Raw genomic sequence first — 18,595 nt, 5'->3', positions numbered from 1 at the left:
TTTACAGAAAAGGGGGAAAACATTCATGATTGACATTAGAGCTACTTTTGCATAACACCAGAGCACAATCAGCCTAAGCAGAACACTTATGTCTTCAGTGTATGAGTGCTCCTGTGTAAACAAAATTCTTTCCAGTTAAATGCAATGTAACATCATATACAATATGAGCAACAACTATCCCTCTCTAAGACATGTGCAAAGCTCATATTACACCAACAAATTAGCCAGAGGTCTCTGCATTGGACACAAGTTTCCACACTTGCTGTCTGTATTGAAGAAATGTAATCTAATGAGAAACAGTGGGGGAAAATTCTGCATCCACCAGTTCCTACCAGTTAGACAGCTGGACCATTACATAGTAATAAAGTAGAGGTTTTCTGACACAGGGAGTAAAAATAACAAGAAGCCTGGACAGTTTTAAATGTTTTAATTCTGGCTTCGAGAACAAATAATTCATGATCTACACACATCACCAAAACATCATCATAGATAAAGTCATAGAGCAAAAAAAAAAAAAAAAGAAGAAAAAAAAGGAAAGAATATTTCATCATCATCGTCTCTGTGTATTTAACTTTTCAATTGTGGTTATGTAAAGTAACTTGACCTTCTAAAGCACCAACATAACTAAACCTTCAAATTCATACCAGCAGGTTTTTAGTGTCAGAGCTAATTTTGACAGCAGAAAGTTGTCTCACTGGGGGTGATGGCTCAACGAGCAAGGCTTTGTGTCACTGAATAAGAATTTGTGAGCTGAAATCAGTCATTGAGAAAGTACCCACAATCTACTTATGGAATTTCATTAGCAAAGAACCACCGTTGGTCTCCTGAGCAAGACCCTCAACTGTTTGGTTTACATGGTTGGACTGGATTGTGCATCATTATCTTAGGTTGTCTGTCTACCTGTCTTCTGTATTAATCATAGTGAATCAAACTGTATCTGGAGACTAGACCTGTATTTGGAATATTTCTGCAGTGGGTACTTCTTAAACCAGAGTTTTTCAAATACAGTTAACATTTTATGTCAATGTAGATTACATTAATATTAATTAATTAATTACTAATAGTTTTTATTTGGAAGTCTCCAGTGTCTGAGTTTGGAAACTGTTAGAAGTAAAGATGTAATATGAAATTTTTAGACACAAAAATGTCTTCAGAACAGAAAACTGAGTAATGACTTTTACTTTTGTAACACACATAATAATGGAAACATTTATGGAAATAATGGAAATGGATCTGAATGAACTTTTCCTAACATAGGAGTACGTATTATTTACACAAAATTCAGTTAATACAGGTGTTAACTAACTTTGCAAATTTTATTTTATTTAAGCTGTGGTTTCTGGTTCTTTAATGATAACACATCTGCAATAAATAATGTTTGTTTATTGCACATTAATATAAATCATTAAAAGTAATATGCTTCTGCTGGGAGACAAGCATTTTCTATTGTGCATGAAGAGCATCCGCTGAAATCTCTTTTACGGTGTGGATGCAATAATTGCACAAATATTTTAAAAATGAAAATACAATACCCAAAATTCAATGTAATGTCTGTATGAAGAAATCTCTAAACATACTTTGAAGCCAAAAATAAAATATCCAGTTTCTCCTTTTTATCCCAAATATAATCATTCACCCAAGAAATGTTTGATATTCAAGGCCATGTAGCTCCATTGATATGCTTGCTGTGACAAAGCCAGTTAAGCAATCCTAAAATACAGAATTAAAAAGTAGTAGTCATTCAGGTGATACTACAAATTCAGTTTTATTTGTGGGTGTGCTATTTTGTGTATAGAAGGTGTTTTAAATATTTTAATTATGATGTGTGTAATGCTACACTGGTAGCTATAAAGTTATTCTACTTGTTAGCCAATGTCTTACAAATCCAGTGCAAACCGTATCAGATATCAAATGAGTCTTGGATGATCACCTGCATTTGGGGTAAAGAGGAAACTGTGGAACCCAAAAAGACAGATTAAAAAAAAAAAATGTAGGCATGTAGGACCTGCTACCTGATACCCACAACAAAAACCATCAATATGTCCAGTAGTGAGGCTTTTCAGACTTTACGAATAGCTGTAGTTCTAATCCACATAGATACTTATAAATAATTTTGTTATATAGTACACAAATTATATTTACAATTTCCTTCTGAGTCAATCAACGTCTTCCTGTCAGTCTCTTCAGAAGTGGAAGACGTTGTAGCCGAGCTCCACCATTGCACCGATAAGAAGAGCCCACAGAGGGATACAAATGAAACTCAGAAATATCTGGGTCAGATGTTCCAGCTTTGCACACAATAACAGACTAAAGGCAAGCTTTAACAAAATGGCCACAAGATACCAAACTCGCTTCTTCAGGTTGTCAGCTGCGTTGCGAGGGTCAAAACCTGGCTTACAGCGGCCAGCCATTTTCACAATGAGCATGAGCAGGAGAATGGTGTCGAAGGCCCAGACAGGAAGAAAGACGAGAAACCAGTTCCATTGAATTTTATCATCCAACTTGAGGACCAGCATGATGAGGAAGACGAGGCTGAAGATCCAAGTGAGGAGAACTCGCTGTGCGAGAGACATGCTCATCCAGAAACGCTAACTCTGTCCTAAATTGGGTTATAAAGTCACCAACAGGACACTTTAGTCACAGGCATGATTTAAGAAGCACTACATGTTTCCTACTTACAGTACAGTTGCACTTATAAAATTCTCTATACCATGTGGGAAAGTCCAGTTACTGACTTAATGTTAGTGTCTTAATGTGATGTTCATTTCACAAACGGATATGATTACATAAACCACAAGATTAAAGCCAGGCACAGTTTTACTTCTGTCAGGATATTTGTGATTGTTGGACTGTTTGTCAAACCTCCAATGATATTAGTGCTTCAAAAATGTTTTTGACTTGTATGTAAAACAATAAACTAAATCCAGCAACAATCGTCCCAAACATCTCCTCTATGGCAGTTACACTGACGTTGATTGAGGCTGACAAATGATGTATATCAACAGACAGACTTGTAGGTCACTTACAGTTAATTAATTGTAACTCGACATTTGTCAAATTAGGAGCGATACCAAAGCTAATAGCAAACAAACTAGTGAACATTGACTTTAAAATCATGTATGGCGGTATCTAACCTGGCAATTTTACTTTTATAATTTATTCTGGTCTGCTGTTTGTATATTATACAAATTAGATCACTTTAGTTTTCTTACACATGAAGCCTCTAAATGGCTAAACTAGCTCAAAAGCGAGCTAGCAACTGCAGCCAAGCTAACCTGCTAACTGACTGACTAGGGCTGTATCCCAAACCGCTCACTGTTCCCTAGTTTAGTGCACTACACATGCTACAAATAATAGCTTCCACTTAGTGCACTTTGTCTCCGTAACGGATTGATTCGGGATACAACCTAGCTCTCAAGTCAATTTCAGCAAACGACAGAAAAATAAACTGTATTTATTGACACTATTAAAATGTCTTACCCAGCCAAATGAAAGGAACTTCTCGCTCGGACTCAAAACGAATTAAAAATGCAGTTTTAAATGTGGACATACATGTTTCATCTCTGCCTGCTCGTTTTTTAAAGCGCCTTCATTTTCTCCTTCATAGCAGTGAGGAACTGTAGAAACGCAGTAATGTGGATAGAGGCGCCCCTAAGAGGACTGGAGTCCTGATCCAAAGCCAGAACTAGAACTGGTCTACCAACAGGGTTAGGGTTAGGGTTGGCACCTTACAAAATAACAGGCAAAATATATTTATTTATTCATTCATTCATTTATCTCGGGTAACCTCTTAATCCTGGCCATATATGGCAAGAGTACACCCTAAATGGGTATCTAGTCAATAACAGGGCACCATGCATACACATTTGCACTTAGGGTCAATCTAGAGTTTCCAGTTCGACTAGTTCGAACATGGGAAGAACATGCAAAAAAAAAAAAAAGCACACAAACAGTAACAAGAGATTGAGATCACGAGAAAACAAGACAGAAAAAAAAACCAATGAATACCAATGACAGAAAAATAAAGCCATGAAATAATTATAACTTTGGGTAAAGTAGACAAGGGGCACTGTGAAGCTGCAAACATCAGGTTAAATGTGATATAATGTAAATCAAGAGTCAGGTTTGTTTTGCAATTAATCACAGTTGAGTATAATCAAATGTGCTAGTGGGAAAGCACAAACAAATGCGTAGGACAGGGGGTTACTCCAGGATTAATTAATTAATTAGATAGATAGATAGATAGATAGATAGATAGATAGATAGATAGATAGATAGATAGATAGATAGATAGATAGAACATTTTTGTCATTGCATAGTACAGGTACACAGCAACGAAATGCAGTTTGGCATGTAGCAGAAGTGCAAAGAGTAGCAACTGTGCAAATAAACAAGTGCAGATAAATATGTAGTATATTTACAGCATATAATGTAAACATATGTACATCATGTAATATATATAGGTATATATGTAAACATATGTACAGCATGTAATATATATAGACATATGTACGGTAAATAAATATAAAGGCTATAGCAGCGCAGAGATGTGTGGACATGGTTGAAAAGTAAGCAAGATTGTGAGCCTGTGTATTCATTTATTGTAGTTATTTTAAAAATACCATGGACATGTCATCATGAGGGCTTTACTTATTTGTCCTGCTCTGTTGAATTAGACCCCTAGGGGGCGCTGCTGCTGAGCTGATTGTTGATAAGCAGCATAGATATCTACACCTAGATATCGCCATGGCTACGTTAGTTCATTGGAACGTATGCGTCAATAGGGCCGCCATCTTGGAACAGGGGACCCCCTCCTCTTTAATGCATCAGCGTCAATGTCGGCAAAGGTCTAACGGAAATAAAATCACGCTAAATCGTCATGAATGCGATTTTCTAGTTTTTTTCCCGGCATAATGTCATTAAATATGTCCTTAAGTGAAGTAACTTGATAAAATAGGATTCTGCTTGTGTTAAGTCCAGGACAATCTAATAAAATATGCTTGACAGATAAGGGAATCTTACAAAACTTACATAAAGTTGTGTCTTCGCCTTTAAGCAAAAAAAAACAACAAAAAACATTGGGTCAATTTTTAATGTCCTTATTAAGAGCTTCGGAATCTACAAACATTGTCGGTTTTCCTAACTGTCAAAAACTAATGGGTAACTAGCATGGATTAGCTGCGGTCGTTAACCAAGGACTGAAACAAACCAACGTAACCAGAAATATAATGTCGTAACACTCAATATCCTAAAACACATTCTCACCTGTGAAATGTAATCCCTGTCTGGTTTTTAGATTTCGTTCATTTGAACATCCAAACGCAGAACAGAAGTCCTACATCGTCCATGAATTCGAAGTACAAGACCCCGTTCCAAGATGGCGGCGGGTTTGACGCATTTTTAGAACCCCAAGGCGACATCTAGTTGTAGAGATCTATGGTTTATTGCTCTGTGTTGAAAGATTGTGATTATAGATCCACTTGTAATCACAAGTTTAAAGCAGCTGTCCTGTCCAGTCTTTTATTTATGCTCTAATATGACCGAAAGCGAGATTTCTTCTAGAGAAGTTTATCTTTGATCTAACTGGCCACCTAAACTGCAAACCAAGTGGGCGGGGCAAACTATAAAGGCTTCGAAAACATTAATAAAGCTGTTAAATATTTGTCTTTTCCTTCTGCTTACTGTATAACGTTTAGCCTTTTTTTCTGGACTGAATAATTTTAGTGTAAAGTGTACGTGTACCGATTAAACACACATTTTCCTGAACATTGTGGATCTCATTACGTATTCAGTAGCATTGCATCATGGGTAATGTTAAACTGTTTGGTTTCTTAGTAACTAGTCAACCACACGACTTTATATGTAATAAATCTAACGTTATTTTTGCAGTATGTGTAAACTGCAGTGTTTTAGTACCAGATGTTTATGTAACGATTATAGCACTGTTCTTTACCGTGATGGTAAACGGTGTGTTCGGTGGTGTAGTCTCTAGCTGTTGGAGGTGTAATTCATACTTACCTGGCAGGAGAGACACCATGATCAAGAAGGTGGTTCACTCAAGGCGAGACTCAGCCATTGCACTCAGGCTGTGTTGACCTTTGTGAATTCCCCAAATGTGGGAATCTCAACTGCATAATTTATGGTAGTGGGGGACTGCGTCCGCGCTCTCCCCTGATATCTACAGTATTAAAGATAGATTCACTTTTATTCTATTTGTTTTAATAGTTTATATCTTACATCTAGTTCATCAAGAGAACGGACTATTTTATATATATATAATAGCCAGATTACAGCTGTTATAGCTATATTTAAAGAAAGCATGTCAAGGATGAACAAGTACAAGAATCATAAACAGTGTAGATAAAGTAATTAGACATGTAATACTTTTATCAGTTATTTTCTCATGTTTAAGTTGTAATAAGTGAAATGTCTTTATTTGGAACAGCTTCAGTAGAAATTGTAGTTTGATGTATTTGCACTGTGATGTTTATCAACACGAGTGACATTGTAACTGCACGGAATCCTTATAATAAAGTTTATTTCATCACGTATTTTTGTGTGAGAATGCTTTGTGTTCCTCGTTATTTCTTTACATTTATATCTGATGATATTGTACTATGGTTAAGTCCTGTGTGATTGGTGGTGAACGGGATTTGCATACGCGCTGTGTGATTGGTGGTGAACAGGATTTGCATACGCGCTGTGTGATTGGTAGTGAACAGGATTTGCATACGCGCTGTGTGACTGATTGGTAGTGAACAGGATTTGCATACGCGCTGTGTGACTGATTGGTAGTGAACTTGATTTGCATACGCGCTGTGTGACTGATTGGTAGTGAACAGGATTTGCATACGCGCTGTGTGATTGGTAGTAAACGGGATTTGCATACGCGCTGTGTGATTGGTAGTGAACAGGATTTGCATACGCGCTGTGTGACTGATTGGTAGTGAACAGGATTTGCATACGCGCTGTGTGACTGATTGGTAGTGAACTTGATTTGCATACGCGCTGTGTGACTGATTGGTAGTGAACAGGATTTGCATACGCGCTGTGTGATTGGTAGTAAACGGGATTTGCATACGCGCTGTGTGATTGGTGGTGAAAAGGATTTGCATACGCGCTGTGTGATTGGTGGTGAACAGGATTTGCATACGCGCTGTGTGATTGGTGGTGAACAGGATTTGCATACGCGCTGTGTGATTGGTAGTGAACTTGATTTGCATACGCGCTGTGTGATTGGTAGTGAACAGGATTTGCATACGCGCTGTGTGACTGATTGGTAGTGAACAGGATTTGCATACGCGCTGTGTGACTGATTGGTAGTGAACTTGATTTGCATACGCGCTGTGTGACTGATTGGTAGTGAACAGGATTTGCATACGCGCTGTGTGATTGGTAGTAAACGGGATTTGCATACGCGCTGTGTGATTGGTGGTGAAAAGGATTTGCATACGCGCTGTGTGACTGATTGGTAGTGAACAGGATTTGCATACGCGCTGTGTGACTGATTGGTAGTGAACAGGATTTGCATACGCGCTGTGTGACTGATTGGTAGTGAACTTGATTTGCATACGCGCTGTGTGACTGATTGGTAGTGAACAGGATTTGCATACGCGCTGTGTGATTGGTAGTAAACGGGATTTGCATACGCGCTGTGTGATTGGTGGTGAAAAGGATTTGCATACGCGCTGTGTGATTGGTGGTGAACAGGATTTGCATACGCGCTGTGTGATTGGTGGTGAACAGGATTTGCATACGCGCTGTGTGATTGGTAGTGAACTTGATTTGCATACGCGCTGTGTGATTGGTAGTGAACAGGATTTGCATACGCGCTGTGTGACTGATTGGTAGTGAACAGGATTTGCATACGCGCTGTGTGACTGATTGGTAGTGAACTTGATTTGCATACGCGCTGTGTGACTGATTGGTAGTGAACAGGATTTGCATACGCGCTGTGTGATTGGTAGTAAACGGGATTTGCATACGCGCTGTGTGATTGGTGGTGAAAAGGATTTGCATACGAGCTGTGTGATTGGTGGTGAACATGATTTGCATACGCGCTGTGTGATTGGTAGTAAACAGGATTTTCATACGCGCTGTGTGATTGGTAGTAAACAGGATTTGCATACGAGCTGTGTGATTGGTAGTAAACAGGATTTGCATACGAGCTGTGTGATTGGTGGTGAAAAGGATTTGCATACGCGCTGTGTGGTTGGTAGTCATAGATATCTATGGTTGGTAGTGAACAAGATTTGCATACGCGCTGTGTGATTGGTAGTGAACAGGATTTGCATACGCGCTGTGTGACTGATTGGTAGTGAACAGGATTTGCATACGCGCTGTGTGATTGGTAGTGAACAGGCTGTAGATTCTCTACTAATGATTACAGCGGAGTGTTTAGGTGACTGTGGACTCTGGACACAATGACAGCACAGAACTGTCTACACTGTGAACAATGAAACAATGAAATACAAACATAACTATCGATAGTCTATATTGTTTGATTAAAAAATATATATGTATTGTAAAACAATCTGGGTATCAGGATAGTATATACAGTATGTGTCTGTTTATTAATAAAGAAATATATTCCAGGTGTTTTATTTTAATTAAATAGATTTATTAAGGGGGGGAAAAGGCATAAAATAATAAAGACTTGGAAAAACAACACAGTAATCCAGTGTAGCAATAAAGTATTATTTCCTTCAGAAGAGGATTGTAAAGATTCTTAATAGATTACAAAAAATGAGGAACTCAACACAGCCAAACAGTTTAGACTTGGACTTGGACCTTACAGTGGGACCTGACTGCTCAGGCTTCAGGGTTATGTCTGATCTGTGTATACTGTTTTTGTTAAATAATGTATGTATTGTAAAACTATCTGAGTATCAGGCCTCATTGATAGTATATAAAGTATTTTTGTCTCTGCTTATTAATAAAGGAATATATGATTATATTAAATAAAATTGATTTATTGGAGGGTCATAACATGGGGAACACTCGAGGAAAAATAATACAGCAATACAGAATAGTAAGAACATGATTAAGATTGAAAAATCATAGCTGAAAGTATTTGCAAATTATACAATGAGATGCAACTAAGAAAAAGGATTATTATAGCTGACAATCAAAATAAAAAAGACAAATTGCAATTATATAAAAAAAAACCACAAACAATACTTTAAAAATGAAATAAATATGATTTGTTTTAAAACTAATTCGAATTGGTGTAGAGCAGAATAGAGGTCACTTTATTTCTTCTCTTCACTTTAATAAATGTAAAAGCGCTAACTGGGGAAGACGCACAAAAAAAAATCCCAAACATTTTAAAACATTACAGTTTATACATTTTTTTTGGTATCTTTTATGTCCCTGAGCTGGTTGGCTACAGAGTGTTCAGACTGTGAGAAAAGTAATAACACACTAATCAGACCTGAATGAACGACTTTGCCGAGTTTGATGTCAGTAGCTTGAAAGGTCTAGGACGAGTTACGGTTGGAAATGTTTGGTGTAATAATAATAATAATAATAATAATAATAAGCTCATAAAGCAAAACCAAACGGCTTTTTCAAGCTAACATAAGATCGTTACCAGAATCGTAGGTTGTGCAGAAACTATATAAACTAGTAAACCAGACCTTTAAAAAGGTGAGCGGTAAAGTGTAATTCTGCTTAATTTAAGCAAATATGAAATCAAAGTTTATAACAGTGTAACAACAATAACAACAACAACAACAACAACAAAAATCTAATACCATTTGTCCTGAATGCTCTGCTACGATTGTTAGGGGAAGATTTGCATACGCGCTGCGTGACTGGTAGTTTACAGTCAGCGTCTAGGTGACTGTAGACTCTCGACCAATTACAGTGCGGAAAAACTCTCTACACCCAATGTTTTGTTTTTTTTTACTTATAAACCCCTAATGTGTATCCATATATCCAGTGGTTTCATAATTCAAAGCTGGGAAGTTCCACTGATTTTCTGTTTAAGGCCATAGTCTTAAATAGTCTTAAATTTTCATTTCCTTCCTTGTATAATCCAATGTAGAATGAAGAAACAAATGAATCAGTTTGAATGAGTCTGAATAAATAGCAGGTTCTTCAAGCAAAGCTTTGTGTATGTACAGAGCCTGAGTAAATTTTCTTTTTTGGATTTAGGTCTTCCTACAAAACCTGAAAATGAATTTAAACACAACATCTCTCACTTGATTACAAAGGTCAGGTTTGTTGGCTGTGGAATATTTGCTTGCTTTACATCCCAGTAAAAAGCAGTTATAGTAAATATCACACTTGGAACATTGCTTGTCCAATCAGATTAGTGTACCAAGACTAATAGCTGTTGGTCTATAAAGTGTTTTACAGGGACAAATTCAACCAACCAATCAAATGTCAATTTCATAGTTTGGCCTCCAGAGGGCAGTGTGATTTTACATTAACACTCAAGTGTAGGAAACTTTTCTATGATGGAAGAGAAAACCACAGCTGTGGTGTGTTTAGTAGCGATGGCAAAGCTCTGCACACTGAAAATCCCTGTGTTTAAGGGCCATATATCCATTCAGATTCACTTTAGGACTTTTGTAGGTCACAGCTACTTGCATGTTTGCTGACGCTAATGAACAGTTTATATTTGGTGCTGTGTAAAAGGAAAAAGGTGTTTGGATAAAAAAATATCCATTATTTTTTATGTGCATGTGTAAGTTTCCCAAAGTGTCTCTCACTTCCTTCAACAGTGGACTTCAGAAGAAAGTGTTTTTCATTCACTTTGGAACAAAAGGCTGCTGGGAGAATCTTAAAATCCCCAGCACACAGATGTTTACCACATACTTACTCATACTACTTTCATCATGCAGCTTATTTGGTACTAAATTAAAAACTATTTCACAATATATGATCAACAACAAGAGTAGAGAAGGAGGTAGAAAAGACGGTGGAGGTAGAGAAGATGGCACATATGTACATTTGCCAGGACATTTTGTCCCCACTGAGATATTATAGCCTCTTACATATCCACACACACACACACACACACACACACACACACACAAAGTGGTGATTTGCTGAACTTGCTTATTATCCTTTGCAAATATCCAGTTGTATCTCCTGTGTTATTAAGGGCTTGCGGCGATCACTGTACAAAAGGAAGGTAGCAATAGCAAACAAGCAACTTTTCTACACACAGCTTATCAAGTGAATGCTCACGGCTGCCTGCGTCTGCCCCTGGAGTTTGAGCTCTGAAATTGAGTTTTAATTGGTTCTTCCTGCAGTACCACACACTTCAGCACAGGCTGGAATAAGCCCAGCGCTGAGGACAAACAGCATGAGTGTGTTTAACTTCCTACGTGACCAAAGACAAACCAACAAAGGTTAGAAATCATTCACCAGAAAAGACTACGCTGAAATAGATAATTAAATCTGCACTGGATACATCAGACATGACATTATGACTTATTTACTACAGTTCTACTTACCATAGCTATACATATTACAGTTTCAGGGGTCCCAGGTTGGGCTTGGGTTTTTTTCTGTGTGAAGCTTCACATGCTCTCCCTGTATCTGTCAGTTTCCTCCAGGTTCTTTGGTTTCCTCCTGTCAATCAAAAACAGGCTGGTAGCTTGACTGCAACTGGAACTAGGTGTGGATTAGTTTGTGCTGCAAATGACTAGTGTCTCATCAGAACTGCATTCCTGCCTCACACCTAGTGCTTCCTGATTAGGCTCTGGATAATTTGGTTACTGTAGATGAATGAATTAAAGCAAATGAATGAAATAAACACCAGCATTAATTAGGTTACTGATACTGTGTGCTTGTGCCATGGTAATGACATTAATATAGATAAAGAGGAAGTAAATTAGGCTTAATGAGGTTTATGTAAATTTTACTCTTGTTTTTTTGGATTAAACAAATTAGTTTTATTAAGCTAATCATTGCTAATAATTTTTTAGGTCAAATCCTTTAGGTGTAAATAACAGCACTGTACACAACCCCCATCTCAGGTCACCACAGACCAGATAGCACACAGTTTTATTCAGTTGTTCACTTTAGTCAATCGTGTGTTAACAGCTAACAACAACCCCAAAAATATATTTATACATGTCGATTTATCACTATGTTGCATGAAGGAAAGAGAATGTGGAGATTTAATAACCCATTAACGAGACGGTTTCACATTATACTCAAGGATGGCCGTGAGTCAGTGAATCAGTCATAGTGAGTCTGTCCTGGTGAATCATTCAGTAATTCAGTAACAATGAATCAACTGTGTTAGTGAATCAGTCACAGTGTGTTATTCAGTGATTCCATCACAGTGAGTCAGTCTGTTGATCAGTGAATCAGTCATAGTGAGTTGGTCCTGGTGAATCAGTCAGTAAGTCCTTCACAGTGAGTCAGTGTGTTAATCGCTGAGTATATTAGCCACAGTGAGTTAGTCTCAATGAATCAGTCAGTAATTCAGTAACTGAGTCAACAGTGTGAGCGAATCTGTCCCAATGGGCTAGTGAGTCAGTGAGTAAATGAGTCAATGTGTGTCAGTGAATCATTGTGCTAGAAGGTTAGATAGTGAATAACAAGTTAGTTAATAGCATGTCAGTAGGTAAATCAGTCATATTGGGTCAGTGTGAGAGTCAGAAAGTTTGTTGTTCAGTAAATCAGAGAATTAATGTGTGAGTCAGTGTGTCAATTGTGAATCAATTACAGTGAGTCATTGTATAAGTCAATCACTAAATCAGTAAATTGAAGTCAGTGTGTGATTCAGTATGCTTGCCAGTCAGTCATGATGAAACAGTGAGCTAATGTGTGATTCAGTAAGTGAATCAGTCACAGTGAATCAGTGTGTAAGTTAGTGAGGTAGTCTGTCAGCAATTCAGTCAATCATAGTGAATCACATTCAGTCAGTGGATTAGTTAGTATTCAGTTAGTTATATATTACCCCAAAAATATGATTAGGGGATGTTATAAAAAAGCAAATAAACAAGATACATTTACTCAACACATACTGTACGCTGGATACAAGGAATAACCTCTGTCTGCTTGGTGTGGTTGAAATCCTGTGTGACCATCTAAATCATGCTGAAATCACTTGGCTCTGATACCCTGTAGCTCATAACTGAGCTACCGACTGTCCATCCCTGTGGACAAACAGCTCCATGCGAGAGACACTGACACACACCCACATGCATGCACCTCTGCCACTAGCTTTTAGGTAAATTCAATTTGGGATTCAATTTCTCTTGCACTGGAGGTAATGTGCTTGTCGTGTTCAATAAGAGATTGTTTCCCCAGTGAAGAGCTGTTTCAGTATACTAATAAGCTGCTTTGATAGGGTTATCCTCTGCGTAGAAAAAAAATATTAAAATATTCCAAGACACAAACAAAAAACACATTGGAAAAAAAAAACCCTCAGTTCATATCCTTCAGGAACATAAGATCCTGTTTTTCTTTGTTCTCACATATCCTGAGATCAGTGCCGATTTATGTTTGCCATCCACAGAACTAATCACAGGCCAGCGTGCAGATCTGTATTGACCTGCGGCCACTCGCATTAAAACCTATTGAGTTTAGAGCTACAGTGATTGAGCTCCCTAAAGAGCCGAGCTTTAGTGCAGGCTAAATTCATTGCTGTGCCTTTTAAGGATGGATCTGTCACAGGCAGCACACAATCAATAGGCAAACTGACTGCTGCCTCTGTTACGCGTCTAAAGCTTTTATGCACATGACAACCTTTTTCCTCAAATATGCAGTGGCTTAAAAGTCATGAGATACTCGACCTCAGAGTAATGATTAAATATGGATCGGTGGATAAACAGGTACTAATAAATATCACATGCTGTATTTTTATTTTGAGAATAAGTCTCAAGATTCACTGAGCTTAAAAATAGTAGTCTTAATGCCTGACCCAGTAAACCAGGATGAAGATGTATTTATTGATAGAGACTTCAGAGCACGTCTAAGTCGCTCTGGATAACAGCGTCTGCCAAATTGTCACTGTGAATGTAAACAGCCTCACAGTATCACGCTTTCTTCAGCAGCAGCTGATCTGTATGTGTACGGTACGTTTCCTAATTGATAAATTAGCTTGCATGATCAAACCAGTCAAAGACTGGTGATTGAAAAAAAAATCAAGCATCAGGAAATATTACAGTATCTATCAAATTTATTTACCTCCTCATCCTACCTCTAAAAAAACACACATACTAGCATACATCGCCAACTCAAACATTTTCAACCATCACACAATCTGTCCTGCATGTAAGAGTCTGTATAACTGTGAGAAACCGAGAAACTGTGTAACTCCCCTTTAAGAGGTCATTTTGTATTGTCAACATAATCATCATCATCATCATCATCGTCATCTTCTGTTGAACAGTGATCCTTCCCATTGAACAGTGGTCTGCGGTCATGTGGGACACATGGTCTGATCCTCTGCCAGCGATTTGGAGGCCATATGATGTGAGATGCTCTGCCATGGAGGAGTCCGAGTGAAACCTGTAGAAAGGCAATCCTGTTTACTGACCTTTATATATATATATATATATATATATATATATATATATATATATATATATATATATATATATATATATATAAAACAAAACATTCCCAAAATGCTTCAAACTCACCCAACTGAACTAAACTAATTTGACTGAATAGTGAGACCGAAGATAAAATCTGTAACCTACGTTAGAATTAAATTATATGGGGAATGTTTAATTTAGCTCTGTTTGTGTTGTGCTGCTAGTGATGAACTCCTCATGCAGAATTTAAGATGTTATGGTGTTCAAACAGCATCTTTAATCTTTAATAGTGTGCGAGCACGGTAAACCTGAGCATGCAGAGCAGAGCGGCATCAGTCATTAACATTAATAATGAGTTCAAGGTGCCGTGCATAGCAGCTCGAAAGCGATGTGTTAGTGAGAAGTAAGAAGAGTGAATGTCTCAGCGCTCGCAGAAATGAAATGTTCTCTTTCATGTGGGACAGTTTCTCAGCTTTCTCGTGTCACAGCATGTCTGCAGACTGTTGATTAATTACGATAAGTTCCTAATATTCAGGCGAGTCACAACGATTTCCCAGTACTATTAATTAGAGTCAACAATTAGATCTGACTTTTCTCAGTTTGTGTAAGGATATATATCTAAATTTATTCTGTAATCTATGAACTAGGTAATTCTTTTTTTATTAAATTCAGTAATTTAGGTGAAATTTGATCGCTCTCACTAGAAGTCTTGTAAATGACAAGATGTCGTACCATTGTAGAGAAAAGTACATTATATATTTCTATACTTCTTGCTTATTATCCAATTACCTATTTGTGAATTTTTGTAATAAAACTATATTACTATAAACTATAAGTTTACTTCAATACATATTTAAGCCATGGTTTGTGTTAAAAGGCGAATGTTATTTACTGTATGTTCAATGACAATTAATTGCTCTATGTGCATTATAACACTTCTGTTACGTTTCTATTCTTAAAGTGAAACATTAACAGGTCAACAGAAAAATCTTTCATTATCATGACATACATACAAGTTGCTGTTGTTGCTGCTTATATAGTCGTCAGATCTTTAAATGATGTATAGCATTCCCAAGTGATTAACTTTTATTTACTGGCAAATGTGTAATAATAATATTAGCCTTCTGTTAAGGCTCATTCTGGTAAAGCTGTTAGAGCCGCCTGGCGTTCCATCACTCCATGTTTCACATTGTTCTTTGCTAATAATGGAGGTGATATGAGCAGTTTAGCAAACATCACGATGACCAAGGTTTTATTGCACTATTTACAACCGGTGCTCTCGAATAAATCGTATCTCTTTGTACTCTTGCCATTCATTGTGTGCAGGAAAGAGAGAGAAAGAGATGCAATTTAGACAGTGTAGCCTAGCCATAAATTCCAAATCCTCAAGCATCAACAGCAGAGGAATTCATATCTGACCTTGGTTTTACTCATTTAAAACGGGTTTTTGCTCAGAACCGGGTTCTTGAGAACATCCCTATCACTCACACAGTGTCACATGGGGCAGCTGTGCCTGGAGGGGAGACAGAGCTCACTGCCTTCATTTAAACACAGCTAGCAGACACTTGTGATTGGCTAAGCTAATCACCCCGACAGCAGAGCAATTATACTTTCATGGACTCTGGGCAGAAAAGAAAAAATCCAGCTCTTCAGGAGTTGTAAAGTACAAAAATATTTTATACATTCATATCTAGAGAACTCTGAAAACTTGTGAGTTCGAGCTTTGAGAGACTAGACAATAATAATTTTAGATAATGCTTAAGACATTTAATCACAATTAAAATTGGTTTAAGCAATTATTTAGGCATAAAATAATACACTTCATCTACAGTATCTAAGAGAAAACAGGCTCTCACAACAGACCACTGCACCACCTGGGACCACGAGTTCTATACCTTCTAAAGTGATTGCACATGCTCTTTACTGTTCTTTAGCTTTAAGGATCAACCAGAGCCAATTCAATGTGAAGTAATCAATCTGGCAACAGACAAGCGAGAGCCCAATGTTTTGGGCAGCTGAGAAAGCCAGACAAAGCTCCAAGTGCTTACTGCTCTCTGAATAGCTCTGTTTGGAGGATTTGTTTGCAAATACCTGGAAAGGCTGGAAAGGATAAACTAAACAGGGGGTTAAGGGGACGCAGAGGTCTCCGAGTCTTAGTACCATAGTATAATATCACAACTAAACCGAAAACAAATAAACTCCTAAACCCTGTGATGAAACACAATAGGCCATGATTGAGCTTCAGCTAATGGTAACTTTGGGATGTAGTTAAGGTGCTGGACTAACAATCGCAAGGTTGTGAATTCAATTCCCACATCCAAAAGGGTGCCGTTGCTGCCACAATAAAAAAGTGTTTTTTATTTCTTGTATGTCTCAGTGATTTGATAATGATTAACATATTCCTCTATTCCTTTTATTTACAATTAATCCAGCACAATGTTCGCAAAGCAAGGAAGCTATCACTTTTTGTCCTCATCAGCCCTCTTCTGTCTTTCTCTGGAAGTTAATAAGACAGGAAAGAAGTAGTTTGTTGAAAAACTGCAGCTGGGAAACCACAATTTAAAGGATCAGCTTTACCTCTGACTGTTACAGTGAACTTTACCTCTGACTGTTACAGGGAACTTTACCTCTGACTGTTACAGTGAACTTTACCTCTGACTGTTACAGGGAACTTTACCTCTGACTGTTACAGGGAACTTTACCTCTGACTGTTACAGTGAACTTTACCTCTGACTGTTACAGGGAACTTTACCTCTGACTGTTACAGGGAACTTTACCTCTGACTGTTACAGGGAACTTTACCTCTGACTGTTACAGGGAACTTTACCTCTGACTGTTACAGTGAACTTGACCTCTGACTATTACAGTGAACTTTACCTCTGACTGTTACAGGGAACTTTACCTCTGACTGTTACAGGGAACTTTACCTCTGACTGTTACAGTGAACTTTACCTCTGACTGTTACAGGGAACTTTACCTCTGACTGTTACAGTGAACTTTACCTCTAACTGTTACAGGGAACTTTACCTCTGACTGTTACAGTGAACTTTACCTCTGACTGTTACAGTGAACTTTACCTCTGACTGTTACAGGGAACTTTACCTCTACTCAGTCATATAAAAAAACATGTAAGTGGCTATGGATGAGGACAGCCAAATGCTGTAAATGTAAATTACTTATGTTGTGGAAACTAATGATCGTGGCACAGTTCCAGTGCAACCAAATTCACAGGTAGTATCAAGTTTGGTACCGTGGTGAGCTTCCTGGTCCACATGACAGCTTTTTTTGACCAATTTTTCATGCAAACACTGTTACAGAGCTTAAACATGTGAAAGCCTCCTTAGAATGAGTGCAGTAATAATAACCTTTAATTCACCTTTATGGCACATCTGGCACAGAAAATGAATCAATGAATCAATGAATGCTACTGTCACAGAAAATGAATCAACACCTTCTAATCAGTCAAAAAGGAAAGTTCAGCATATAGCTGTGCTGTAAGGTGCATTAAATAAGACAAAATCACTGCACTGCTGTGACCTTTAAAAAGAGGCACCCCGTGTTAGTCTTAATTACACACTTTTTACAAACATAAAAACACCAGGCAGTGTTTAAAAGCTAACATTTAAACCCTTTATTTCAAGGTTAAAAATGAAGCCTTACATCCCACAGCTGCAGCCCCACCAACACACACATAAACATATACGCACACACACACGCACACACAACCCCCACCTCACCCCATAATGCATCAAGTCAAGGTGAAACTGCAGTCCACAATAAAACGGCAAAAACAAACTGCCCGAAACATCCAGCAGGTATATTTCTCCAGTGATATACGACCTGACAGTGTTTTGGCGAATATGTCTAACATACCACTGTACGATGCGGTCTGTGTGTAGGAGAGCAAGTGCAGCAAGCATTCTGAGGAATGGATGTGCACCGGTAATAAAAGAGACACCATGAGAAGCTTATTCATTTACTTCCAGACAAGAACCATCATTTAAAAATGGGCAAGAAGACAAAAATACAGCGACGTTTCGCAGAGCCACAGGCTGCACAAAAGGACATTTGAAATTCAGACACAA

General features: G+C 37.8%; 2 protein-coding genes and 1 non-coding gene across 8 annotated transcripts in view; 1 reads left to right on the top strand and 2 right to left on the bottom strand.

Annotated features, from left to right (window-relative positions):
• Window positions 1-300: 300 nt before the first annotated feature.
• On the bottom strand, window positions 301-5,500 carry tmem60 (transmembrane protein 60). 3 transcript variants are annotated; one of them, XM_060885708.1, is made up of 2 exons: window positions 5,266-5,500; window positions 301-2,599 (listed from the first exon to the last, which is right to left on the bottom strand). In XM_060885708.1, the coding sequence occupies exon 2, from the start codon at window positions 2,577-2,579 to the stop codon at window positions 2,184-2,186; it is 396 nt and encodes a 131-aa protein (XP_060741691.1). In that variant the 5' UTR covers window positions 2,580-2,599; window positions 5,266-5,500; the 3' UTR covers window positions 301-2,183. The 3 variants fall into 3 exon arrangements, with proteins under 3 accessions (XP_060741691.1, XP_060741690.1, XP_060741689.1); XM_060885707.1 differs by lacking the exon at window positions 5,266-5,500 and adding an exon at window positions 3,553-4,500; XM_060885706.1 differs by lacking the exon at window positions 5,266-5,500 and adding an exon at window positions 3,481-4,265 and having other exon boundaries at window positions 302-2,599.
• A 510-nt stretch (window positions 5,501-6,010) lies between these two features.
• On the top strand, window positions 6,011-6,174 carry LOC132856448 (U1 spliceosomal RNA). The gene has a single exon (XR_009649433.1). It is a non-coding gene; the product is annotated as a U1 spliceosomal RNA (small nuclear RNA).
• Window positions 6,175-9,894: 3,720 nt separating this feature from the next.
• immp2l (inner mitochondrial membrane peptidase subunit 2) overlaps window positions 9,895-18,595 on the bottom strand; it is a 113,629-nt gene continuing 104,928 nt past the window's right edge. For 3 of the 4 annotated variants that reach the window (XM_060885418.1, XM_060885421.1, XM_060885420.1), the window contains one exon: window positions 9,895-14,481. In XM_060885418.1, coding sequence (XP_060741401.1) covers window positions 14,302-14,481 — 180 coding nt within the window. In that variant the 3' untranslated portion in view covers window positions 9,895-14,301. The remainder of the gene's footprint in view (window positions 14,482-18,595) is intronic. The other variant, XR_009649394.1, reaches the window with a different exon arrangement.

Source organism: Tachysurus vachellii, chromosome 13, assembly GCF_030014155.1.
Source record: "Tachysurus vachellii isolate PV-2020 chromosome 13, HZAU_Pvac_v1, whole genome shotgun sequence".
NCBI lineage: Eukaryota > Metazoa > Chordata > Actinopteri > Siluriformes > Bagridae > Tachysurus > Tachysurus vachellii.
Note: the sequence above shows the minus strand (reverse complement) of the source record. Positions and strands in the feature narration are given on the sequence as shown.